Source organism: Malus domestica, chromosome 10 (assembly GCF_042453785.1).
Source record: "Malus domestica chromosome 10, GDT2T_hap1".
Taxonomy (NCBI): domain Eukaryota; kingdom Viridiplantae; phylum Streptophyta; class Magnoliopsida; order Rosales; family Rosaceae; genus Malus; species Malus domestica.
In genome coordinates, this window is record NC_091670.1 from 41978594 (window position 1) to 42005144 (window position 26551).

The 26551-nt window shown below is 40.3% G+C and overlaps 4 protein-coding genes across 8 annotated transcripts; 2 read left to right on the forward strand and 2 right to left on the reverse strand.

Moving 5' to 3' along the window:
- Positions 1-2408: 2408 nt before the first annotated feature.
- Positions 2409-9957, forward strand: LOC103446864 (uncharacterized). The gene is made up of 19 exons (XM_017335033.3): positions 2409-3209; positions 3325-3793; positions 3893-3978; positions 4188-4301; positions 4408-4596; positions 4701-4763; positions 4897-4944; positions 5107-5229; positions 5320-5436; positions 5568-5675; positions 5782-5914; positions 6033-6170; positions 6455-7581; positions 7758-7935; positions 8054-8295; positions 8650-8842; positions 9047-9272; positions 9362-9520; positions 9616-9957. Exons 1-19 carry the CDS (start codon positions 2541-2543, stop codon positions 9707-9709), a joined length of 4476 nt encoding a protein of 1491 aa, XP_017190522.2. The 5' UTR covers positions 2409-2540; the 3' UTR covers positions 9710-9957.
- Positions 9958-16705: 6748 nt separating this feature from the next.
- LOC103446712 (15.4 kDa class V heat shock protein) lies at positions 16706-18192 on the reverse strand. Its single transcript, XM_008385844.4, has 2 exons — positions 17630-18192; positions 16706-17290 (listed from the first exon to the last, which is right to left on the reverse strand). Exons 1-2 carry the CDS (start codon positions 17763-17765, stop codon positions 17016-17018), a joined length of 411 nt encoding a protein of 136 aa, XP_008384066.2. The 5' UTR covers positions 17766-18192; the 3' UTR covers positions 16706-17015.
- A 90-nt stretch (positions 18193-18282) lies between these two features.
- Positions 18283-20794, reverse strand: LOC103446711 (uncharacterized). Its single transcript, XM_008385843.4, has one exon. It carries the CDS (start codon positions 20364-20366, stop codon positions 18468-18470), a length of 1899 nt encoding a protein of 632 aa, XP_008384065.2. The 5' UTR covers positions 20367-20794; the 3' UTR covers positions 18283-18467.
- Positions 20795-22223: 1429 nt separating this feature from the next.
- On the forward strand, positions 22224-26080 carry LOC103412538 (polyadenylate-binding protein RBP45B-like). Of its 5 annotated transcripts, XM_008351084.4 has the most exons (6): positions 22224-22648; positions 22886-23354; positions 25182-25237; positions 25318-25448; positions 25536-25632; positions 25715-26080. In XM_008351084.4, the coding sequence occupies exons 1-6, from the start codon at positions 22370-22372 to the stop codon at positions 25904-25906; spliced, it is 1224 nt and encodes a 407-aa protein (XP_008349306.2). In that variant the 5' UTR covers positions 22224-22369; the 3' UTR covers positions 25907-26080. The 5 variants fall into 5 exon arrangements, 4 of the variants coding, with proteins under 4 accessions (XP_008349306.2, XP_008349308.2, XP_008349307.2 ...); XR_003766362.2 differs by lacking the exons at positions 25536-25632; positions 25715-26080 and adding an exon at positions 23721-23801 and having other exon boundaries at positions 22253-22648; positions 25318-25379; XM_008351086.4 differs by lacking the exons at positions 25182-25237; positions 25318-25448; positions 25536-25632; positions 25715-26080 and adding exons at positions 23721-23801; positions 24387-24526 and having other exon boundaries at positions 22253-22648.
- Positions 26081-26551: the final 471 nt, after the last annotated feature.

The following is a 26551-nucleotide window of genomic DNA, read 5'->3' on the forward strand; positions in this document are numbered from 1 at the left end:
CACAACGCCCCGGGATTGACTATGACGAAACTTACTCACCCGTTATGGATGTGATTACTTTTCGATACCTTATCAGTTTGGTAGTTTCCGAAAAACTGGATATGCAGCTGATGGACGTAGTAACCGCGTATCTATATGGGGATCTTGATACGGAAATTTATTTGAAAGTTCCCGAAGGACTTACATTGACTGGTTCAAATATTTCCAAACCCCGGAACACGCTCTCAATTCGGCTGAGGCGTTCACTATACGGTTTGAAACAATCCGGAAGAATGTGGTATAACCGTTTAAGTGAGTATTTGACTAGTCAGGGATATGTGAATAACGAACTATGCCCTTGTGTGTTCATTAAGAAGTCACATTCCGGATTTGCGATTGTTGCAGTATATGTCGATGACATGAATCTCATCGGAACTCCTGAAGAGCTCGCGAGAACTGCTTCGCACCTGAAGTCGGAATTTGAGATGAAAGATCTAGGTAAGACTCGATACTGTCTCGGCCTCGAGATAGAGCATTGTTCGGATGGAATCCTAGTACATCAATCGAACTACACCCAGAAGGTGTTGCGCCGTTTTAATGAGGATAAAGCGAAGCCTTCGAGTACTCCTATGGTCGTTCGTACGCTAGATGCAAAGCGAGATCCCTTCCATCCGAAGGAGGATGATGAAGAGATTTTGGAGCCTGAAGTTCCTTATCTAAGTGCGATAGGCGCTTTATTGTACTTAGCTCAATGCACTAGACCCGACATCTCCTTCGCTGTTAATCTTTTGGCAAGATACAGCAATGCACCAACACGCAGACATTGGACTGGCGTGAAAGACATCTTCCGTTACCTTAAGGGTACTACGGATTTGGGCTTATTCTATCCCTACGAATCCTCGAGTGATGCCGTACCCTATGCTCATCGGGTTGATTCTCGCCTTGTTGGTTATGCCGACGCTGGATACTTATCTGATCCGCACAAGGCGCGTTCTCAAACGAGTTATGTCTTTACCGTTGGAGGCACCGCAATATCTTGGAGGTCAACTAAACAGACCTTAGTTGCCACTTCGTCTAACCATGCTGAAATTCTCGCCTTACATGAAGCAACTCGGGAATGCTTTTGGTTGAGAGCAGTAGTGGGCCATATTCGAAGCTCCTGTGATCTTCATCCCGCCGTTAATGCCCCGACGACGATTTTTGAAGACAACGCAGCTTGCATCGAACAGCTCAAGAAGGGTTACATCAAAGGAGACAACACCAAGCATATTGCGCCGAAGTTCTTCTTTACACATCAACAACAAGAGCATCAGAAGATTGAAGTCACGCAAATCCGATCACAAGACAATCTGGCCGACCTCTTCACCAAATCACTACCGAAGGCGACGTTTCAGAAGCTTGTTCATGGAATTGGTATGCGTAAACTTTCTGAGTTGTAACTTTGCTATTTCTCTGTGGAATTATGTCAAACTCAGGGGGAGTATCTTCTAGATACTTGCTTGATCTTAATGTACTCTTTTTCCCTACGATTAGGAGCATTTTTCCCACTGGGTTTTTGCTACCTAACTAGGTTTTAACGAGGCACCCACCTTGGGCTGGTCATATCCCTGATGACGTCCTGTAGACGTTTCTTTTGACTTTGCATTTCTCACGCATTTTTCCTTAGACTATGGATTTTGTCCCTACTTGGGTTTTTGCCATAGCCTTAGGGTTTTTTAGTGAGACTTACTACTTATGCAAGTTCCTACCTTATTGAGAATAAGCGTTGTTCCTTGGAATCAATGCCGACGAGTCGACTTCCTCAACTTCTGCATGATGCTGAATCTACCTTGAGTATTTACCCACTCAAGGGGGAGTGTTGTAAACATTCCTAGTTTAAGTATGATTGTGTAAATCCTAGATAAGATTTGATTCTAGTTATTCTTTCCTATTACAACTTGTATTACTTGGAGGAGAAGAAATATTCTTCTCTCCCTTTACTACTATAAATAAAGGCACAATGTAGGAGGGATAACAACACACACATTCCCCTACAATTCTACAAACACACATCTCTCTCCTCTCTCTCTCTGCCGCCGGCCCTAGTCCCTCTGTCAGATAAAATAGACCACAACACAATCCTCTCTTTTCCTATTGGAATGAGGATTTTCTCCCAATCTTCTTTGTGATGATCCTGACATTGAAAATTTTATTTTATTTTACCGGAATATGGATGGAACACCACTTGTTTTCATATAAGTAGTAGAAAATAGAAGATCTTCACAGAGAGAATTCGAAGAGGATCCTCAATCCAACCATTGACCTAACGATGTTGTTGGGCTGACGTGTCATAGTAATTTTATAGTATTGGGCTCGCATGATGTTGGGCTCAAGGCCCACTAGGCCTACTTCGGGTTTTGAAATATAAAAGTAGACGTTGGAGTTGTTTTGGTCATTAAGCGTCGTCTATCGCCATTCCCCGCTCTCTCTTCTGGCCCTCTGGGCATTTCAAATTCAAACCAAGTCAAAATTCAAACCCCTCTTCGCGTTTCTCAGCCACAGACTGAGCCAAGAAGCCCCCAATGGAAGGCCGAGAGCCACCGCCTTCTCCGTCGCCGTCGCCTTACAGAAACCCCTCCACTCTCTTCAAAGACATCACCAATTTCAAAACCCCGAAACCCTCCTCGCGAATCTCCAATTTCCAGTCCCCCGGCCCCAAATTCTTCACTGCCTCGAAACAAACCCCTGGTACTTCTTCGTCATTTCGCCGCAGGCCGTCTCTCGCTCCGTCAAACTCTGGCCGGATAAAGGCGGCGTCCCGGAAACTCAAGGCATTTGAGCTCGAGCAGTCGCAGTCGTCCCGCAAGGCCCAAATTCAGAAAGAACAATCGCTCAAGTCGCTGGCCAAGTCTCTCTCCGTCTGGCTCAATTTCCTCTTTCAAAACCCTACATCCTGTGGCTGCAATTTGTCCGTCGATGGAGACCGCACGGGAACGCTCCCCAAGGGAAAGAGGGATAGCGATCCCGGCAGTGCGGTTGGGGTTGATTCGGCGTGGCGGGACCCCAAGCGTCAGAGAGACTCGTCGTGGCGGGCCGTGAGCGCTGTAGCGTTTTCGAGCTCCAAGTATTCGAACCTGCGTTCTTCGTTGGAGCATGTGTGCAGTGTTGATGATTTGACGCAGAGGATGCGACTCTATCTGAGCATGGGCAGTTGCAAGGAGGTTTTCGATGCGATGACTCATGTAGCAAAGGTTTGAATTCTCAGAATCTTTCGTATGATTTTCTTTTCATTTGTTTGGTTGCTAAGAAAGTTAGAGAAAATTTTAGTATTTGACCAACATGTTGACTGTTTTATTTATTACGCAGAATATTGATGAAGGGAGATTAAAGATGAAGGCACATTGTCCTTTAGTTACGGATTTTGGGTTGAAGGAGAAGGCCACTAGAATCCTCATGAGTTATAACCCAATTTGGCTTCGAATTGGATTGTACATTGTTTTTGGTGGAGATTCTTTGTTGTCTGACAGAGATGCTAATTCTGATGAAGAACTCAGGTTTCTGAAAATGATCATTGAGAAGCAATTTTTTGCACATTCGGGTCTAGCAAAAGATTATGCTTACAACAAGAAGGTTGAGGGTCTTTACAGACCGGGTTATTACGAAGCTCTGGGAAACGTCACTTTGAAGAGATTTCTGATGCTCGCTCTTATCCTTGATAGAGCGAAATGCCAGAGCAGTCTTTCTCTTAAGTATGGAATTGATGGAGTGGATGGGGGTTCTCCGTTATTGTTTACAGTTGAATCTCGTATTAAATCGAGTCATCAGGTGATCCATGGTAATCATCGCTCCATTTCTCTGTTGCTCGTTGATTGTTTTGTAACTGTCCTGGTTGAACTATAGGGTTGACTTTTCTTTAATTGTGGTTCAAAACTAGATTTTCTGTCATCTGATGTCATGCTTGGAGAAGGTAATATTTCAGCACATCTGGTGGTTTTAGGATACAAAGTATCCTATCAGCAGGTAGATTGCTCATTTTATGTGTGACACTCATTTACATCGGATTCTGTTTAAGTGTGTATTTTCAGGATGTGAGCGAAAGAAGTGTCTTTTAAGATTTGTTCAAGATTGGGCCCTTTCCATTGATGATGAGGCATAATGTTTCATTATTTAGTATCAACAAAATTATTTTCACTTTGTCTAATCGACGATTGATATTTGTTATTGTGCAGCATCCCCTTGTTGAATATGACTTCCGAGTTACAAATTTATTTGCTGATCTTCAAGATGGGGTGCGACTGTGCAGAGCCATTCAACTTTTGCTAGATGACGCCTCTATCCTCACGGTTGTTATTTTTCTTTCTTTATACTTTGAATAAATAGGCAGGTCCAATTATTGTTTAACAGAATGTTTATCTTAGTTAGTGATTTCACTGTTGCATTGGGGAACAGAAAATGGTTGTTCCAGCAGATACGCTTAAGAAGAACATGGCAAATTGTGGCATTGCCCTGCAGTACCTTAAACAGGCTGGCGTTGTTTTACATGATGAAGACGGAATGATGATTGTGGCAGATGATATTGCTGGCGGGGACAAGGAACTTACTCTTTCCTTGCTCTGGAACGTGTTTGTCCATTTGCAGGCCTGTTCCTTTCTTCTCCCTCCTATCGTTAAGAATTCTTTATGAGTTTACCGTTATCTGCTTGTTGGTAACATTCTTCATTAACTTTGTCATTGAACTTGCAGCTACCGCTTCTGGTCAAGAAAACAAACTTAGCTGAGGAAATTTGCAAAATTCGTGGCAGTGTGGTATGTCCATTTCAATGAGGATAAGTTTCTTATTAGTTTACCTGTTGGTCAATATATTGTTGTGGTATTATGTTTACATGGTCTATAGTTTCAATTAAAAATTGACCTTTAATCATTCTCTTCTGTTTCACAGATCAGTTTTGATTCCTCTTCATTGGAAATGATTTTAAAATGGATTCAGGTATTGCTGCTAATATATAGCCGAAAGTTTATCAGCTTATTCTTATTATGGGGTTTGAATAGCATTCTTTTGCAATTTAACAAACACAATCTGCAATTTGTCTAAGTTACACAAAAAATCACTGCTCTGCTCCTGATAATCATTTTTATTGGGGGTTTTCAGGCAATTTGTGAAAATTATGATTGCAAGGTTGACAGTTTTGCTTCATTGGTTGATGGAAAAGCCATATGGTGCTTGCTGGACTATTACTTTCGTAAGCAACTATCTTGTGGTCGGTCATCAAAGGTACTATATGTATAATTTACCTCCTATAATTTTTTGTGAACATAGAGATTTAGTTCCCTCTCTTCATTCACATTAAATTATATGTTACAGGATCGTAATAAATCAAGTCACGAAGAATCAATCATGTTGGCCACTGATTATTCAGATGCAGTGCACAACTTTTTATTATCCCAGAAATTGTTGACGTTATTGGGAAACTTTCCAGAGGTTTGTGCTGGTTTTCTTTTCTTCATTTTCACTTCTTCGTGAACTTCCCATCTAGCTTAAATTTTGCCAAATCCTACCATTTGAATACCTTTGCCAGCTTAATATACAATCATCTTGAAATATTTCAACAGGTTCTGCAAATTAGTGACATTCTTGAATACAACGGTGCACGAAATGACCGGAGTGTGGTGATACTATTGGTGTTCCTTTCATCTCAACTTATTGTCAAGAAAAATATGGTAATAAATGATGTTTATCGTTTAAAAAGAGCTGATATTTTATTATGGTGGAAGAATGGATTCAGCTGTTGTCATAATACTTTAACATTGAGTATCTCTTTGGCAGGACCAATTAAATTTCCATAAACTCTTGGGTTGTGATTGCCAAAGTACAGACAGAAAATATACATGTATGGGATGCTATGTAAGACCCGAAGCAACACAGGTCGAAGAGGAAACATATGACCACCACATCGAAGGTTTCTTTCCCTTGTTTTCTTGTATCTGTCTTCAAGGTTAATTTTATTTGTTCATTTGTTGAAACTGATTGCTTTATTTGTATTTTTCATTTGTTGTGATGTTTGTATATACAAACAGATTCTGTAAGAAAGTTTAAGGCTATTCAGGCCTGGTGGCAAGATATGGCTGAAAGGAACCATAAATCTGTTGCAAAACCAACTTCTCCTACTTCGCTTAACCTATCTACGAATAAGGATAACATTAATATTGAAAAAGGTAATTGTATTATCTTCTGTAGCTCAATGCTAGAGTAATGTCTGTCGTGTTGCCATTTCTTGTTACCCCTTGCTAGTTCCTCTCTCTTCACTCAGTTCTCTGACTCCAAAGTTCTTTTCTTTTATTTCCCCGATTTTCTTGATTTATTTGTATTCCGTCACTCAGAGGAGAGTTTATTGCTTACCTGTAATTTTATTCTATCATTTTATTTCTGGTCCTGATATCGTAAGTGTGGTATATACTGTTCTCTTTCTGATGGAGGAATCCATATCTGATACTTGCAGTAAATACTGACAAAGGCAATTATGAGGGAGGAAGTATTGTAACTCATGATATATCTACTCCTGATCTAGTTAAAGCTGCCATTGTTGTCCAAAGATATATTCGTGGGTGGCTTGCAAGGTTGAGATACATTCATGGGGTTGCTCTTGTAGATAAATCTTGCAATCGGTGCCAAGAAAATGTTGTGCGTGATCTTCAAGTAAGGGCAGAAAATACTGAGAAAAGCAATTATGAGGGAGGAAGTATTGTAACTCATGATATATCTGCTCCTGATCTAGTCAAAGCTGCCATTGTTGTGCAAAGATATATTCGTGGGTGGCTTGCAAGGTTGAGATACATTCATGGGGTTGCTCTTGTAGATAAATCTTGCAATCTGTGCCAAGAAAATATTGTGCGTGATCTTCAAGTAAGGGCAGAAAATACTGAAAAAAGCAATTATGAGGGAGGAAGTATTGTAACTCATGATATATCTGCTCCTGATCTAGTCAAAGCTGCCATTGTTATCCAAAGATATATTCGTGGGTGGCTTGCAAGGTTGAGATACATTCATGGGGTTGCTCTTGTAGATAAATCTTGCAATCTGTGCCAAGAAAATATTGCGAGTGATCTTCAAGTAAGGGCAGAAAATACTGAAAAAAGCAATTATGAGGGAGGAAGTATTGTAACTCATGATATATCTGCTCCTGATCTAGTCAAAGCTGCCATTGTTATCCAAAGATATATTCGTGGGTGGCTTGCAAGGTTGAGATACATTCATGGGGTTGATCTTGTAGATAAATCTTCCAATCTCTGCCAAGAAAGTGTTGCGCGTGATCTTCAAGTAAGGGCAGCAGTTAAAATCCAGCTTGCGTGGAAGAATTTTTCTTTCTGTCATTCTCTTCTCTATCAGCTTTCCGCTGCAACTAAAATTCAAAGTCATTTTCGTGGTTGGCTAGTGAGGAGGAGGTCTCATATTAAAAGGCAAGCAATAATAAAAATCCAAAGTGTATATCGAATGTCAAGATGCTGGAAGGCTTATCAGCAATACAAAATTGCAGCTGGTTCAGCCACCGTCATTCAATCTTATATACGTGGATGTTTTGCCAGGAAAGGCGCTGAAAATCATAGGCTTCTCATTGTTGCAATCCAAGTAAGTATTTCTCCATGTCTTCTGAGCATATAGAAACCTTGTCATATTAAAGCAATCTTTTGTATGCAACTTAATTCTATTGTTGTAGTTTTATACTATCTAGATGTGTGACTAATTTTCTCCCCTTTTCTATTGTGCAAGTATCATGTCTCAGTAGTGTGCTTAAATGATTTCAGAGATACTTCCGTGGCTGGTTGATCAGAAGTCAATTCTCGTGTCAAAGACAGGCTGCAATAAAGATCCAAAGTGCTATTCGAGGCTTGATATGGCGTCAATCATTTCATCGTCATAGACAAGCTGCAGTGGAAATTCAACGGATAGTCAGGGGGCAGATTAGTCGAAATAGGCTCTTAGGTATATTACTACAACCTTTCCTGACTGGTTCTTACCCATTTTATTTATTTGTGTTGGATGTTCTAGCCTTGAATAGAAACTTACAGTTACAAATGTTTATGGCTTTGGTTTGTTGCAGGTGCTGCTTCCCTACGCCCAATCGTCCGCAATGGTTGTCCTTTGAATAGAACAGAAGCCCTTTATATGGGTGCTGAACTAAATAAAGTTGTTTGCTCCGTGTTGAAATTGCAAAGGTGGTGGAGGAGTGTCATGTCACTAAACTTTAGAACGAATTCTGCAGTCATTATTCAGTCTCATATTCGAGGGTGGTTTGCTAGGCAAAAAGCTGTTAGAGAGAGGCAATGTATTGTTGCGATACAAGTAAGATATATCCCTTAATGTTTCATTTGTTCTCATTAGTCTCTTTTATTCAGTAGAAATCTAATGTTACCAGTTAAATGTGGCTGAAGTATTAGTCCACTGCATTTATGAAAAACTTGGAGTTACATAAATGTCGAAAGAATGCTCTAGCAGCTAGACCTTCGATTGATGTATTTCTTTGACTTAATGTTCCTTCCATTGTTTTTGGTTTCTGTTATGAATCAAAATGTCAAACAGGGTAAAAACCTGTAGTCGTAGAATTATTTTTGGCTATTTTTGAATATATTGTTTTCGCCATTGTTTTGTACTTATTACTGAATTCAGTAAATTAACAGAACCGATTTTGAGTGACAGTCATGCTGGAGAGGCTACCTTCTAAGGAGGAAAGAGACGGAAGGTCAGCTACTGGAGCTGCGCTTGAGAGTGCAAAAGTCTGCCACAAATGTAGATGATAGCATGCGGATTATAAACAGACTTGTAGCAGCACTTTCGGAGCTACAAACAATGAAAAGTATCAGCGGCATTCTTCACACTTGTGTTACTTTGGGTAAGTTGTTAGTGATTGTATGATACACTCCATTTCCAACATTTCTTGATCCAAGTTTGCATGCATTACGCTAATTTTACATTTCAGAATAGATTCGACAACATTTCCATGGTTTGTTCATGATTCTAAATTCATGTCTTTCCATTATTCCTACATGAAATGTAATCCTAGCATGGTGTACTTACGTTATAATCCTACTTGCAGACAAGGCCACTGCACATTCTCAGAAATGTTGTGAAAAACTCGTGGAGGAAGGAGCTATTAAAACATTGCTGAAGATTTTTGGCTCAGCCACTCGAAGTATACCCGATCAGGAGGTTCAAAAACACGTGCTCTCAACTCTAAGGAACCTTGCCCGCTATCCACACCTGGTAGAAGTGCTAATTGACAGTCCGGGATCAGTAGAAACTGTTGTATGCGAGTTTGTAAGGTTCGTAAGCCATATACTCTCAAATATGATTTGCCAAAATGAACGTTTGTTATCTTGGTTTAACGGCTAATAACTTACCCTAACTTCAGGAACAAGGAAGAGGGTTATTTCACAGCTTCCGAACTTCTGAAGAAGGTTTGTGCTAGTCGTAAAGGCGTTGAAGCTGTGCGTAAATCGCCCGCTCTTTTGAAAAGGCTACACAATCTTGTTGAGGAACTTAGTAGGAAGGCTGGCAACAATGACAAGAGGTCAGATTTAATCAAAGAATCTCTCGTTTTTTCTTTGGAAACTTAAATTAAACGATCGTTAAGCTCTAATTAGTACCATCTTAATCTTAATGCAGGAATGCCGGCCGAGTTACAGTTGCTAGAGAAGCTACGGAAAGGAGATTAAGGGAGGCTGTTGAAATTATGAAAATGGTAAAACAGAGGTACTAGTACTATTTACTAGGGTAACTTGTTGAGTTCCAGAGTGTTTAAAAAGTTACCTTGGTTAGTTATGATGTATTGCTGACGTGTGTATTTTGCCATTGAATTTACACGTTCAATGGGTGGGGGGAGTGAGAAGGACAGGGCAACTTGATTTGGTTGATGCACCTCAAATTGAATGCTTGGTTTTTTTTTTTCCACTTGTGGTTTTGTAAATTTTCTATCGAGTGCTTAATTCTATGAGTTTCATTTGATAATTTTTTCGTTTTTTATGCGTTAAGCTGAAGACCCACTCAAAGTCAACAAGGCTTTTAATTTTGGGAGGGTTGAGAATGGATGTTTATTGTATGCAGTTTTATTTTTGTTTTGCAAAAAATTGTTTCATGATTCGAACTTGTAGGGGTGGTCACTTAGAACCGAAAACTGAAACCGAAACACGAACCAAATTGAACCGCACCGAACGGTTTGGTTTTGCGGTTTTGAAACGGTTTCGGTTTTGAAACCGAACTGCAATATAGAAAATGGTTTGGTTTCGGTTTTGGCTTTAGAAAACTGCACTGAAACCGAACCGCACCGCAAATATTAATAAACATTTAATTAAATGTCCATATTAGATTTCATATTTTAATTGGTCGTTTGTTAAAATCCATACACTTAGTATGGACTCAACCACACTAGAATATCATCATTCATCACTTTCTTTTGTTCATTAACTTGAAAGACCTTTGTTATTTTATACCATCACACACACATATATGTATAAGGGTGGACTAATCTTGTTATCAAGAGTCGAACAATGATCTACTGAAGTCCACTCATTTGAAGCATGATATCATATATTCTAGTATGAAAGTTTCACTCACGTTTAATGAATTCAAATTTATTCAACTTGTTTTATGAAAAACATTGTAAGGGACACCTTTTTCGTTGCACAAACATGTTTTAACATCACAACTACATGCAACATGCTAATTGTTTACATAACATATGTCATTTTCCTATTACTAATGGGAAATGCTTTTTAATATGTTAAATTGCAAATTGTACATTTTTTCTTAAAAATCAAACCGAAACGTTTGAAACCACACCGAACCTAACCAAACGGTTTGGTTTCATTTTGGTTTTGGCTTCAAAACCGCACCGAACCAAACCGCAAAAACTTGCGGTTTTGGTTTTGGTTTCACTCAAAACCACGCCCACCCCTACGAACTTGTGACATTTTAGTTACAAAAGAACAACTTATTCGTTATATCAAAACTCGTCCTCACTTATTAATATTAAAAACAGTATAATTTTGTTTAGACTATAATTTTTCAATTATTTTGAGAATATTTTTTGTCATACAATATGCAAATAACGCAATGTCGAGTGATATATATTTCCTTAACATTATATGATCGGAAGAGACAACTATTGAGTTTTGTGGTCCTTAAGCCTGCAGCCGGCGGTCCTCCAGTTATCTTGATAATATTTTATAGCATTCCCAAAAGATTTTGGATCTACCTTGGAAATATTAATCGCTTTATTTGATCCCCAACACAAAATCCCATGAACCGTCTTTTATTCTCGTGACTAGCATTATCCTCTTTTGCGGCCACAACAAGTTTTATACTGTCCATTCTTTTTTAATTTATGAGAAAAGAACAGCCGGTAACTACGCTTCTAACCAACGTCAGATATTTGGTTTGAGATCGAATATTTTTTTATCAATTATATTTTGATAGTGTTATTATTAACATTTTAAAATTTTTACCGTGCGATGCTCATAATATATATATATATATATATTATATTTTTTATATTTTTTTAAATCCAGAAGTTTGGGAGTATTGCTATTTAATAATCAAAGGGATCATGAACTTGAAATGGCTACGAAGTTTGATTGGTATTTGAGGGAAGTTCGACTTTGGTTCTTATAGTTTCAATTGTTACAATTGAATGACATAGATTTTCAGAAATTTTCAAACATAATTAATACTTAAATTTGATTTTTACCTTAATTTTGGATTACTGTCGCGTTGAAAACCAATTATTATTAGAATTCACTTAATTAAGTTGTCGTCATTGAATTGTAAGTAGTAGTAAACTAAATGCGTCAAATCATGATCACTGAAACTACAATAATCGATTGGTAACTATTTTTCTATTAGTTGGACTATTCTTCTTTGATTTACTGCATTTTGAATCCAAACACCCTAATTAGTAATAAATCATTTGTAATAAAAACCACTATAAAACCAATAAACCCATTAAACTATTAAGGATAAAAATGTAATTACACCTTCAAGGGATAATACTTAGAGGCTAAGGAATGTTTAGTTTGTTAGCTTAGTTACACTTTCTGTTAGTTGTAATGCCAACTGTGATAGTTGTGATAGTTGTATATAAATACTCAAAGTGTAAAAGTTATTTTTTGATTTAATGAGAATATTTCTCCTAATATGGTATCACTCGCCCTCAGTCTCACGACGTTTCTTTTTCGATCCTCTTTTCCTGCTTCTCTCTGCACCGCTTCATCTTCTCCGATCCATTGATCTTGTTCTTGATCTTGATCGTGTCTTGGTTGTTCTTGATCGTATCTTGTTCTTCTCGATTGTGATTTCTCTCTCAATCCAGCTATGGTGACTGCTACATCTTCCTCTTTTGAGTCCACCGATCCACATCCTAACCCTAATTCTGCGATTTCTTCCTCCATTACCATCCAAAATATTGGATCTATGGTTCCGCTCAAGCTTACCACCACAAATTACCTGACCTGGAGTGCCTTATTTGCTCCAATTCTTCGTCGCTACAATCTTACTGGTCTTATTGATGGATCCATGGCGGCGCCGCCCAAATATCTTCTTGATTCTTCTGGCAATCGCACCGCCACTCTCAATCCTGCTTATGTTACTTGGTTTGAGAATGATCAGAACATTCTCATCTGGATCAATTCAACTCTATCTGATTCTTTGATTCCTTACACAGTTGGCGTCACTTCTGCTCGCGAACTTTGGGCGAAATTGGAATCGCGTCTCGCCACTGCATCTCAGTCTCACATCCATGAGCTTCGTTCTCGTCTTCGCAGTCTTGTTAAAGGTGAATTGACTGCTGCTCAATATCTCCAGCAAATTGAAGAAATTGTCGATGCCCTAGCAAGTGCTGGTGCTCCTGTTGAAGATTCCGATCTCATATCCGTCACACTTCATGGCTTACCTCCTGAATTTGATTCTTTTGTGGATGCTATTCAGTTTCGTCTTGGTTCCACGACTATTGATGAATTACACGGTTTACTTCTCAGTAAGGAGATTCAACTCAACAATCGGAAGAAATCTGTCTCCACTGCACCATTCCAGGCATATAATTCCTCAGCTGGTATTCTTCCCTTGCCTGCTCCCTCTATCCCTCAGGCATTTACTGCCCAGCATCTTTCTCAGTTCTCCAATCAAGGTCGCAATGTGGATCGCAATTATCCGGGCCCAAATCGGGGCACTTTTCAGAATCGTGGAAATTCCAGATTCAACAATGGCAGGAATACCTACTCTCGTAATAATCAGCGATTCAATTGTGAAGCTCGCAATAACTCATCTTTCCCTCGAAAGCTTTTCTGTCAGATTTGTCGACAACCAGACCATGAGGCTTGTAATTGTCCTCATCGCATGGATCAAAACTACAATGGCAAATCTTCTCATTCTGCAATGGTTGCTGGTACCTCTCCTTCTACTCCTACCTGGATTGTTGACTCTGGTGCTAGTTCCCATATGACAAACTCATATGCTAACCTTCAGAATCCAGAAGCCTACACTGGTCCTGAGCAAGTGTATATTGGAGATGGCAAAGGTTTGCCTATTCTCCATTCTGGCTCATCCTCTTTACATACTTCTACTAATTCTTTTGCTTTAAAGCATGTCTTACATGTTCCTGCTTTAAAGCACAATCTTCTCTCTGCTAATCAATTTCTTCTTGACAATTCTTGCTCTATGCATCTTTATCATTTTCACTTCACTGTGAAGGATCTTTCTTCGGGGAGAATGCTTTTTAAAGGACCGGTTCAACATGGCTTCTATCCTTTTCACTCATCCTTCTCTCCTGCTACCTCGAGTCAAGCTTTAGCTGCCTCTGTCAAAGCTCCCCAGCATCTTTGGCATCAAAGACTGGGCCATCCTTCTGTAAAGATCATGAATAAGTTGGTTTCTCAATCCTGTATTTCTGTTCTTGCTGCTTCAAATAAAGCTTTTTGCTCCGATTGTGCACTAGGAAAATGTTCTAAACTTCCATTTTCTAGTACTACTTGTCATACGGATGTTTGGGGACCCTCACCCATCCTGTCTCATCATGGTTTTCGGTATTATGTCATTTTCATAGATGACTATACCAGATATTGTTGGTTCTATCCTTTATGGTGTAAATCTGATGTTCTCTCCACCTTTATGCAATGGAAATTACTTGTTGAGAATTCTCTGTGTACAAAAGTTATTTCATTACGTTCAGATTCTGGTGGTGAATATGTTAGTACTGCATTCTCTCAGTTCTTAGCTCGCCATGGCATTCATCATCAGCTCACTTGTCCTCATACCCCCGAGCAAAATGGGTGTGCCGAACGTAAGCATCAGCATATTGTTGAGACTTCTCGAACTCTCCTGGCAGCATCTAAAGTGCCTCATGCTTATTGGGTTGAGGCTTTTGCAACCTCTGTTGATCTCATCAACCGGCTACCCACAATATCTCGATACTCTCCTTGGCAGTCTCTTTTCCAGAAAGCTCCTGACTATACATCTCTCAAGGTTTTTGGTTGTTGCTGTTTCCCTTGGTTGAAACCATACACATCCTCCAAACTTGATCCTAAAAGCACACCCTGTGTCTTCTTGGGTTATAGCTTAAATCACAAGGGCTATCTATGTCTAAATCCATCTACTAACCGGTTGTATATTTCAAGACATGTCCTCTTTGATGAGTCTACTTTTCCCTTTCATACCTTACAATCGTCTCCATCTCAACCTGTCTCCTCCTCTCCCTTATACTCCCCCTCTATTCCCTCATCGCTCACATTTCACTCTGTCTCCACCCCACCTACACCCTCTGCCCCTTCTACAACCCAGATTCCCACCTTTGCAGCATCTTCAAATCTGCTCCAACCATCTGCAGCTTCCCCAAATCCCTGCTCCCAACCTACAGTACCTATCAACACCCACCAAATGCAAACTCGTTCAAAATCTGGCATATTCAAACCCAAAGCCCTAGCTGCAACCAAACACCCTATTCCTTCCCATCTTGTAGTTGACTATGTTCCTTCAACCTACCTACAAGCTTCTAAACACTCTCATTGGCGCAAGGCAATGCAAGAAGAGTTCAATGCCCTTGCCTCCACTGGTACATGGTCACTTGTACCCCCTTCTTCCTCTCATAACCTTGTGGGCTGTAAGTGGGTGTTTCGGATCAAACGAAAACCCGATGGTTCTATTGACAGGTACAAAGCCCGTTTGGTTGCTAAGGGTTTTCACCAACAAGAGGGTCTTGACTACACTGAAACATTTAGTCCCGTGGCAAAACCAGTGACTATTCGTCTCCTGCTCACTATTGCTACTCAGTTTGATTGGTTCCTCAATCAATTAGATGTCAGTAATGCCTTTCTCCATGGCACCCTTACTGAATCAGTGTTTATGCAACAGCCCCCTAGCTTTGAAGATCCAACCTACCCGCATCATGTTTGTCATCTTCACCGATCTCTTTATGGTTTGAAACAGGCTCCTCGAGCTTGGTATGACAAGCTTCATAATGCTCTGCACTCTCTTGGTTTTCATGGGTCCAAAAGTGATCATTCTCTGTTTATAAAGAGTTCTTCTACTCCGGTGTTCATACTTGTCTATGTCGATGACATCTTAGTCACCGGCCCCTCTCCTGCAGCCTGTCAACAGGTCATCACTCAACTCAGTGCTCTGTTTCCCATCACAGATCTTGGTGCTCTTCATTACTTTCTTGGTATTGAAGTTAAACGATCCTCTTCTGGTCTTTTCATCTCTCAAACCAAGTATATTTTGGATCTATTGGCCAAAGCAAAAATGGATGGTGCCAAGCCCTGCAGCACCCCTCTCAGTACAACCAAGCTGGATCACTTGTCTCCTCTGCTCGATAATGCTTCTGAATATCGATCTCTTGTTGGAGCTCTTCAGTACTTGACTTGGACTCGGCCTGATCTTAGTTTTGCTGTGAATTTGGTATGTCAGTTTATGCATAGTCCCCGACTTTCCCATCTGCAAGCAGTAAAACGTATTCTTCGCTATCTTAAAGGTTCTCTTGATCTTGGATTATGGTTCCCCAAGTCCTCTCAAGTTCCGTCTATTCAAGCCTTTTCCGATGCCGATTGGGCGGGATGTTCCTTGGACAGAAGATCCACAGGCGGATACTGTGTCTATTTTGGCAAATCTCTCATTAGTTGGAGTGCCAAGAAGCAACCTACTGTTGCTCGTTCCTCCACAGAAGCGGAATATCGCTCTCTTGCAAATACGGCTGCGGAAATCACATGGATATGTAAACTGCTTGCTGACCTCTCTTATTCTCTGCCTCATTCTCCCACGATCTGGTGTGACAATCTCTCTGCCATTTCTTTAGCGAAAAATCCTGTTTTTCATGCTCGAACAAAGCATGTCGAGCTTGATTATCATTATATTCGTGAAAAGGTTCTCGCCAATCAAATTTCTGTGCAGTTTATCAGTACACAGGATCAGGTGGCTGATATCTGCACCAAATCTCTGTCCCAACCTCGGTTCATCCTTCTTCGTGACAAACTCCAACTGAGATTACCCCAGTCTCGTTTGCGGGGGGATATTAAGGATAAAAATGTAATTACACCTTCAAGGGATAATACTTAGAGGCTAAGGAATGTTTAGTTTGTTAGCTTAGTTACACTTTCTGTTAGTTGTAATGCCAACTGTGATAGTTGTGATAGTTGTATATAAATACTCAAAGTGTAAAAGTTATTTTTTGATTTAATGAGAATATTTCTCCTAATATAAACATCACTTAAAATGGCAAGAAATTAAAGAGGAATACATAAAATAGTTTAAAACATTCGTACAATAATGTGAGAACTCATATCAAGTACAATCCACCAATCCTTCGCTTAACAAAAGTAGAATCCCCACAACTATTTTTTTTTTTTGAAAAAGTACGATATTCGTTAATAACAAATGAAATATGTACATCAATAAGAATATGGTGCAAATAGAATGTCTCGATAAAAACCTTACCGAGATTTTAAACTAATCGAAAAGAAAAATAGTACAACTAATTATTATCTAATTAATCTTATTTTAATTTGCCATGTTTAAACTAAAAACTAAGCAGCCCTTGCAAGAACTTCAAGCCTTTCTGGCACATCAGCTGGCTCAATGAAGAAAGCCCTCCTCAGAGATCTCGGCACCGTGACTGTCAACACTCCGTCTTCATATCTGGCTGAAATCCGTTCGATATCGACCCGGCCCGGAAGCCGGAACTTCCTCATGAAGGTCCTGCTGCTAGGCTGCTCCGTGGACTCCTCCTCGATCCTCTCTGTTCGAATTATGAGGTACACTGAGTCCTCCACTTCTACTTTTATGTCCTCTTTCCTCACACCTGCTCAAATCATATATAACAACCACCAAAACCAAAGTTTCACCGCTATTAAAAAAAGTGCGCGAAAATCACTTCATGAAAAAAGCAATAAAAGCGAAAAACCAACAAAAGAAAAGAAAAATTGGGTCGATTAATAATATTGTTACGTTGTTAAATACAAAGAACTTCCCTTCCATACAAAAGTGGATGCCTGTTGCGTTATCCCAAGCTAATCTCAAACTGTCACGTTAGACTGGTAAACGTGACAGTGCGTGATTTGCTTGAGATATTGCTGTCACAATCCAGCATCCAGTTGTATGTAAGTTTCTCTCGGAAACTAAGAGGGATGGTTGAAATTACCAGGGATGTCAGCCGAGAAAATGTGAGATTCAGGGGTCTCAGTCCAGTGCACATAGTTTTCTGGGACCAAATGGTATGGATAGATGAGATGAGAAGGGAAGACAGATTGGTAAGGATGGATGGCAGGGATCTCCATTGCTTTAGTTTACAAGAGCCAACAGAAGGAAGTGCTTTTGAGCCAACAAGAAGTGCTTTTGCAGAATGTTAAAATCTGCAATCCTAAAATGGGATGGATGAGGTAGGAGGTGCCTTCATAGGGAGGAAAAGGGTGGTCGTTGGTTAGCTTTTGTAGGCCCTACCCTAGCGGCCAAGTTGGGGCTTTGGGCAACTTGGACTTGAGGTTGGTTAACTTTGAGCCGTCATTTTTTATTGGCTATTATTCAAACTTTGACGCAACTTGTTCTTCCTTCTTTGGGTAAGTTGCTGAAAAGTTGTAATCTTGTGAGTTGCTAATTTAAAGAGAATATCATCCGCTTTTGTGGAGAGTACGTATTTGTAAAGTACTTATTATAATGGGTTGGTAAAATAGATACCTGAAAGGCAAGCCTCAAGTTTTTGAGCAAGATTCATGTTGACTGCCATATAGGATAGATCGATTGTGTTAATTTACGTGTTATAAGATAGATGGGCAATGTGACACGAAAAGATACACGTTTGTCGCACGAGCGGATTTGTAATACCACGATGAGGCACCGAAAAATTACAAAATCTTCCCGAGTATCAAATATGCAACGAGGTTGCTACTACAATTCAATGGGACAAAAAAGCAAGGCTAAAAATACAATTATCATGACAAGAAAGAGTTCAGATTGAATTTTGAAACTTCATGGTTGCCAACTCATGTATTTACTCCAAGCACAAAACCATTGCTGTACGAAGGAAGATTGCTGGAAGGCTCGTGATGTTTCACCGGCGAGCGGAAAGGATTTGGAGTCACAGGATGTGTGATATGCAGTCCAGCACTTCGTAGAGCCTGTTTAGCGTTTGCGCACGAGAGTTCAGATTGATCGGTGAAGAATGCTGGGACGGCCATGGACTTGATTGAATTAAGAGCTCCACCCCAATTTGCATAGCTATCCAATCCACAGTTCAGTGCAACGATGACATGGGGTGGAGGTAGGTAGGAGGCTTCCTCCTGATAAACACCCCTGACGAGATTCACCCTCACCCTGCTACCGATTCCTGAAGTTGTCCCCGACAAATTTGTTGGGACTTCAGAACCGACCATAACAATTTGCACGTTCCCCAATCCATTGAGCAAATGACCAACCTCTGCAAATGCCGGCATCCAATCCAACTCACCCTCTGGCCCTAGGTAGTGAACAATCACCTCCTTGCCCTTCTGCAGTAGGTTCTTTGAGCTGATGTTGAGAGTCGTTAATATGTAATAAACCGTCAATGGGTGAGAGAGGATATCAGCAACAGGGCTTGACAATGGCAGTGACCGAAGGTTGTAGTATTCCGACCAACCAGAGAGGAGGATTGGACTCGACGTACCATCTCTTACATGATGTTGAAAAGATGAGTCGCGTGGAAACTCTTCATCATCGAGCCCTCCCCAAGCATCCCAGAGTCCGCCTTTAACAGGAAGAAGACCGAAAGGGCAATGAGAATAGCAACTGCACCTTCTCCTCCACATGCCCTTCTGATGGATGCCCAATGATTCAAGCCATTTACAAGGTTGATCAGCATCACAAGCGAACATGAAGATGTTCATCTCAAGCTCTTCTTCCCTTTCCATCATAGCCTTGTAAAGACCGCACATGCTCTTATGTGTTTCTTTCGTATGCTGCTTCTGGCAGACAGAACTACAGTAGACCACAGCTCGACATCGTCCACAAGAGAGAGCCTGTTCACTCTGGATTTCTTTCTCACATGCTGCACACTGCTTCAAGCTGCCATTTAAGTAGACTCTTATATCAACAAAACTCTCCTCTTTTGACAGTTCTGCATATTTGGTTGGCGTTGAGCTAGCCGTTGTACTAGCCCTCTCTTCGTATGCCTGGCCAGGTGGGTGCGAAATTGTAACTGCAACAAGATCATAACCCTTGGCCATTTCTTGTGGCCACTGAACATCAACTGTTTCAATAAACGGTTCAAAGTGCATTAACCTCGACCACTTTGGACCACCTTCTTTGTCTTCCTGCAGCAATGGGTGCACCAGAGCTACGGCTTTCATGAATGCATACACAAACCTAAGCTCTTCAGAACTCGGATGCCTAAACCTAAGACTCCCCGATGAAGTGCATCTGGCAACATCAATGACAGGGAAGCGATCACTCCCTGACACTTCAAGTGACAAAGATTTGATCATTTTCCTATTCGAGGGAAACATCAATGCCTCGCGTTCATATGTGACCCGTAAAAGCTCAACATTTGGCACCTGAACTGTCTCTCTCGAGCCAGTCATCTTCTTTGCATCACTTTGAGACCGAAACATATGAAACCCTGTATCGCCACCATCCCCTCCAACGAATTGAACACACGGAAAAGGCTGTTTCTTGCCAGACCAATCGGTATCTTTCCCAACCCGGACACCAAAAATATGCCCGGGACACAACCTTTTCCAGGGATCAGTCCTATACAGAGCTGCTGAAGCTTTGTAGATGGACTTGATAAAATTTGGAGCAATACCTTCCACCTTCATAAGACATGTCCCTGATCCGGGACCAAGCCCCGGACCGGACCCAAATTGCTCCTGGAATCTACCGAACAAGTTCTTCAAATGCAAATCCATTTCGATTTTCGATTTCGACCCAAGTACAAAGATCTAACCAACTCCTTGATAACACCAGTAAAAACCCAATTCAAAAAATGACTGCTCTATTCTTTGCTTCACGTAAATATCAAACAAATCCAGTCAAACCCAAAATTTCTCTTCATTCATACATATTGTTTGCAAGACAAAAAAACCCAGAAACTCTACAAAATCCAAAGTACGGGAGGCGTGATAATTCACTTCAAAAGCTACTAAATTACATGAAAATCCCAATTAAATTAAGCAAATGGGGATCAAATTAACTTATAGAACTTGATGGATGAAGACATTAGTGATCCGTACCAGTAAAAGCTGAGGACTTTACTTCTCTCTTTCGAGTTCTCAGATCCAGAGCATCGCGGAAGATTGCAGCATTTGAAGTTTTTTTTTTTTTGTGGGCAACACTCGCAAGTGAGAGAGTGAACTGAAAACTAACATAAAAATTTGAGTAAATTGTAGTTATGCTCCTTTAACTTTTAACTCAATTTGAGCAATAGTCCCTCAACTAAAAATCTATTTTCATTGGTCCCTCAACTCATCAAAACGTACAGTTATGGTCCCTCAACTAAAAATCTATTACCATTGGTCTCTCAACTTTAATTCAACTGGAAAAATTGTCCCTTAACCTTAACCAAATTGTAGCAATGGTCCTCTAACATAACTCGTTTTGACAAAAATTTTGACGTAATTGACGAAAATGATCATAATTACAAACTTTGTTGAGTTGAGAGACCCTAATTGTATAAATGGTCATTCCAACATAACTTATTTGGACAAAATTTTGATGAAATTGATGAAAATGACTATAGCTACACATTTTATAGTTCAAGCGATATGTGTTGTCGTTTCACGGTCTTCATTCGTCAAGTATTCACGGTTTTCGGGCTCATAGAAAATTGGCCCAAGGTAAGACGAATTCTCAAATTCACTAGGGTGGGTCAAGCCCCTCATCAAACTCGTTGAGCCGTGTGCATTGCGAGTTGTACTTATACGAGATTAGATGATAATTGAATTTAGCGGCTCTTGTGTCTGTTGTGATCATTCTTGATTAGTTAGCTTGCTATGTTGTTCTGCATTCTGTTAGACTATGGATTACAGGAACAAATGTAGTTAAATGAGACAGCAAGCGGGTCAGATCAACATTCGATATTTCTTGACCCACTACTGGGCAAACCAATTGGGCACTAGGTAATTTCCTACAAATAGAGATGACACTGATTTAGTGGATACAAGAGATTTATTTAAATGTTTTTGTTGATTGATATATGGCCTCTCATTTTGTCTCTTACAAATTTAAAAGACGTTGATGTGGACTATTACGTGGTAGGAAATAATAATACGCAAAACATTGCTCAATAGATGAGATAAATCATCATCACTTAGAAGATTAGTGTTTTAATTGTACCATTTGGACAAGAAATAAAAAAGGGCACTTGTTAAAAAAAAGGTATAATTTGCGTTGCCAGCAGTTCTCGTTGATATGTGATTTGTATGTAAATCCATGTTAATGGTAGCTTTTGATGCCAAGCTTAAGTCACTCTGACTTGAGATTGTGGGTTTGCCTGACGCTGGTGGTGAGAGTAACCAATCCCTTCTTAAACTTTTTTGTTACCGAAAAAAGAGAAAAAGTTATTAATTTGAGCCATAAAAATGGGAGCCGATGCATTGCGGACACATGTAACATGGGTCCATTTAATGGGGGCCTTATTTAATTGGTCCCAGTTTTTGCCGACGTGGTATAAAATAGGGTCCACAATAATGGGCCACATCCACCGACAAGCCCGAATTATTAAAAAATTACCACGCGAACGGCTTACGTGTCTGCTCCTAGGAAATCCAAATCCCTAATCTACATTTAAAATCTCTCCGTCTGACTTTTTGTCCCCTTCTCTCTTCCTCTCCCTCTCACAGGACCTTTTCGTCCTCTCGATTAGGGTTTCTCTCTCTCTCTCTCTCTCCTCCCATTCTCTCTCTACATTCACATGATGATGCAACCGGGTGCAGGCGGTGTGGCTCCGTCGGCATTGGGCCAGCAGCCCGCCCAGCAGTATGGTCAGCAACCCGCGCAGCCCTACATGATGATGCCACCGCCGACTGCCCAGGCACCTGCCATGTGGGCCCCGCAGTCGCATGTGGCGCCTCCGGCTCCTCAGCTCCCCCAGCCCGCCTCCGCCGACGAGGTCCGCACGCTTTGGATCGGCGACCTGCAGTACTGGATGGAGGAGAACTATCTCTACAATATTTTTCTTCACACCGGCGAGGTTCTTTGCTTCTCTCATTAGTCATTGTTAGATCTTTTGTTTTGCTTTATAATCACACCCAATTATACATATATATATATATACACATACATTCATATACGTATATGTTTAAAGCTCTGATTTTTATCTCCGTGTATTTAAGGATATAGATATACAAGTGTTTTCTTGGAATTATAATTATGTAATTGGAGGTCAGCGTTTATTTATATTTATTTTCTTGTTAATTATGTGCTGTAGGTTGTTTCTGTGAAAGTCATCCGCAATAAGCAAACTTGTCAATCAGAGGGTTACGGGTTCATTGAATTCAATAGCCGTGCTGCTGCGGAAAGAGTGCTTCAGGCATTCAATGGTACTCCAATGCCAAATGGTGCCCAGAATTTTAGATTGAACTGGGCATCTACCGGCGAGAAACGTTCTGATGATACCCCGGATTATACGATATTTGTTGGAGATTTGGCTGCTGATGTGACGGATTATGTGCTACAAGAGACATTCAGGGCCCGTTATCCATCATGTAAGAGTGCCAAGGTCGTCATTGATAGGCTCACAGGGCGCACCAAGGGGTACGGGTTCGTTAAGTTTGGAGATGAGTCTGAACAGATGCGTGCCATGACTGAGATGAATGGAGTTCTATGTTCTACAAGGCCTATGCGAATTGGACCAGCAGCAAACAAAAACGCCGGGGGCAGTCAGCAATATTCAAATGGTATGTTCTATATGGCTTTTTGGTTGTGGCTGCATGCGAATATCTTTGTGTTGCATTTTGGGAGAAGAGTATAAGAACTTTAATTGGTTGTTATTTCTGTATGACTGGTGTGTTCCCTTTTGTATTTTTCCCAATATGAATTACTAGTATGCCATAGTAAGGTAGTGTATTCTGGTTCTGATATGGTATCCAATGTGCGAAACATTACTTTTCAGTTGGCTAAGTTTGCTTCGTTTGAGCTTTACTCTCCACGATGAGCAGTGCTTTCCAATTCATTTGATTCATATAATTTCAATAGAAAATTTGGGCAAAGGTAAATGATATTAAAATCTTGACAACTTATAGAACTCCGTTGTCTCAAAGCAGGGTGTCAGGAGGCTCTGTCATCTAAGGGCCAGATACTGATTTCAGCTGAAATGGTCTCCCCTTAGTGCGTGGCCTCGCTAGGTCAGTTTCAAATTTAACGTACTGGCCTTTATTCTTATGCGGCATTTGTTATGCTGCATTTTTGAATTTTAAATTTTCTTTTCCAGCCCGTTCTGGTGGTTCAGCTTTCAGTGAAGTTACATGTTGTGATTGTTCTAGTTTCACTTGAGTATGATACCTGTATACTGGTGGTTAAGTTATCTTGTTATTTGGCTAGAAAAGTGCCCTAAAAAATATTTACATCTTTAATTCCTTACGTATCGTCCCCATCTGCCCTTTACATTTTCGTTCACTTTTACTTCCTCCTTGTGGTCCACATATTGATTGACGCTGGTTAATCCTGTTGTCTTCAATTCCTGAGGAAGGGTTCTGGAAGGAATTCCTGTTGCAACCCATTGGAATTTCCTGGAACTTTATCTAGTTGGCTGGCCATCATTGTCAGTACCTCATAATTTAGACTTTCCATGATATTTGACTAGGTTTTACCATTATATTTTAAACCAGACTGGGCTGGATGTTGGTTCAACTGGATAACTATGCACATATACTTAATTTGAGTTGATTGATTCATTGGACTAAATTTGTGAACTTGATAATTCCATGTAGATAACAATGGCACTTAGGAAACTGATAAAGGACCAGTCTGTCCAACCAGTTAAGCAACTTTGACAACAAATGTTGTACATTCTAAATTTCAAACCTCTGACCAAGGAGCACAGAGGAATGTGGCACGACCATGACGATAAGCCTTTGAACAATCTTATTCCTTGTTTTACTTCTTACAATTAAAGCACAGTCAGCTCAAACAGTTCGCATGTAGGCCAAGCATGGTCTCTCTTTTTTGTCTGTTTTGTTTCGGATTTAGCATAGGGAAGTATTTGTGACCAAATTTTTTTTGTCAGTAATATTTGTTTGTTATGTGAGGGTAATGTGAGTGTAAGAGTCATCCACACTGATGGAAACTACTGAGTAAGGTTTGATACTGGCATTGCTCACCAGGATTAATCTGCATTTCCATACTATATTTTGGTTAGACCTTGCAGATTGTGTTTGTTTAGGGATTAAGGCTGGCACTATGTGTGCATATGGCTGCTATACATTTGCATAATGCTTGTTGGGTCCCTTAACATGTGGCACAATGTGGTTAGACGTTCTTAATTCTGTTGGTAAGCCTTAAGATTACTGCATTACCGCAGTGGTTTGTTTTTTTGTCTGGTCTGAACGCATATGGGCAGTGAATAGTTTACATTGTTTTTATTTAATTCTTTTTGGGAGAAAGTATGGCCAGAAAATATGTCTGATTGTCTACACTTGCTTTTGTTTCTTTTATTGATAGCATAAGGGGGTCGTGAAATGTTATTCTGCATATCTCAGCTGTTAGTTGAACTTTTTCATATGCAGCTTCATATCAAAATTCTCAGGGTGCAAAGAATGATAGTGATCCGAACAATACAACTGTGGGTACTTTGTGTTTTATTCCATTTTTTAAATTACTTTTTCAGCCACATGCTTGTGACTTTGAATATTTTTGTTGCAGATATTTGTAGGTAATCTGGATGGTAATGTTACTGATGACCATTTGAGACAAGTTTTCAGCAAGTACGGTGAGCTAGTACATGTCAAGATACCAATGGGCAAGCGATGTGGGTTTGTTCAGTTTGCAGACAGGTGAGCGGATCTGCTAGTCTTCTTTGGGGATTGTTTTCATGGATATCACTGAACCAAACCTTCTGTTTTGTGCTAATGCGTCATCAGAAGCTGTGCCGAAGAAGCATTGCGTGTGCTAAATGGATCTCAGCTGGGTGCACAAAATATCCGTCTTTCATGGGGGCGCAGTCCTTCAAACAAGCAGGTGCGTACTTTACTCGAACATAAAGCTGTTTAACTTTGTAGATGCCCTCGAACTTGACTGATGTTTACGATGGGTTTTTCAGCCTCAGGCAGATCCAAGCCAATGGAATGGTGGAGGCGGCTACTATGGATATGCACCTACCCCCGATAGCTATGGGTACGCACAAGTTTCCCAAGACCCTAACTTGTACTATGGAAGCTATCCTGCTGCCGGGTACGGTAATTACCAGCAGCCACAGCAGCAGCAGCAGCAGCAGCAAATCGGGTACAGCTGAGTTGAGCTTTTTTCCGTATTCGACTCTAGAGACCGATAATAATATTATGATACTGTTTTTGAATTGAGACCGAGTATTTTTGGTTTTTTCTTGGAGAAGTACTTTTGGATGTAGTTTTGTACTGCTGAGGTTATGGCATTCATGAAAGCCTTCTCGAATATTTTGGTTTCTGCAGTTTTGCGTGTGTTGTTTTTCATGAACCACGGCCTTTACAGGTGCGGTGAGCATCACCACCGCAATGATTACGGTAGATGAGTGCGATTTAATCTACTTTTTATACAAATTTCAAAATTTAAACTCATATAATCGATGCAGCAGTGATGATCTCTACAACGTAAGGGTGGCGAGCAAACATATTTCATTGAATCGAACAATTTTCTTTATGCTTTTGTTTTGATGAATTGAGTCTTATATTATTGCAAATCCCTTAGAAAAATGTTAAAATACTACTATACTTTGGGTTACAATATGCACCTCACAAATAGAGCGTCGGATGTGCACCAAAAACCAAACGATCGAAGATCCAACGGTCACAGGGAGATGTCATATCAGGAAATTGTTAGTGCGTTCTCAAAAACGCCCTCAAGGGCTAAAACGGCTCGTCGTTTTTTTTTTGTCATTCTTTCTTTTCAACTTTGTGGGCTA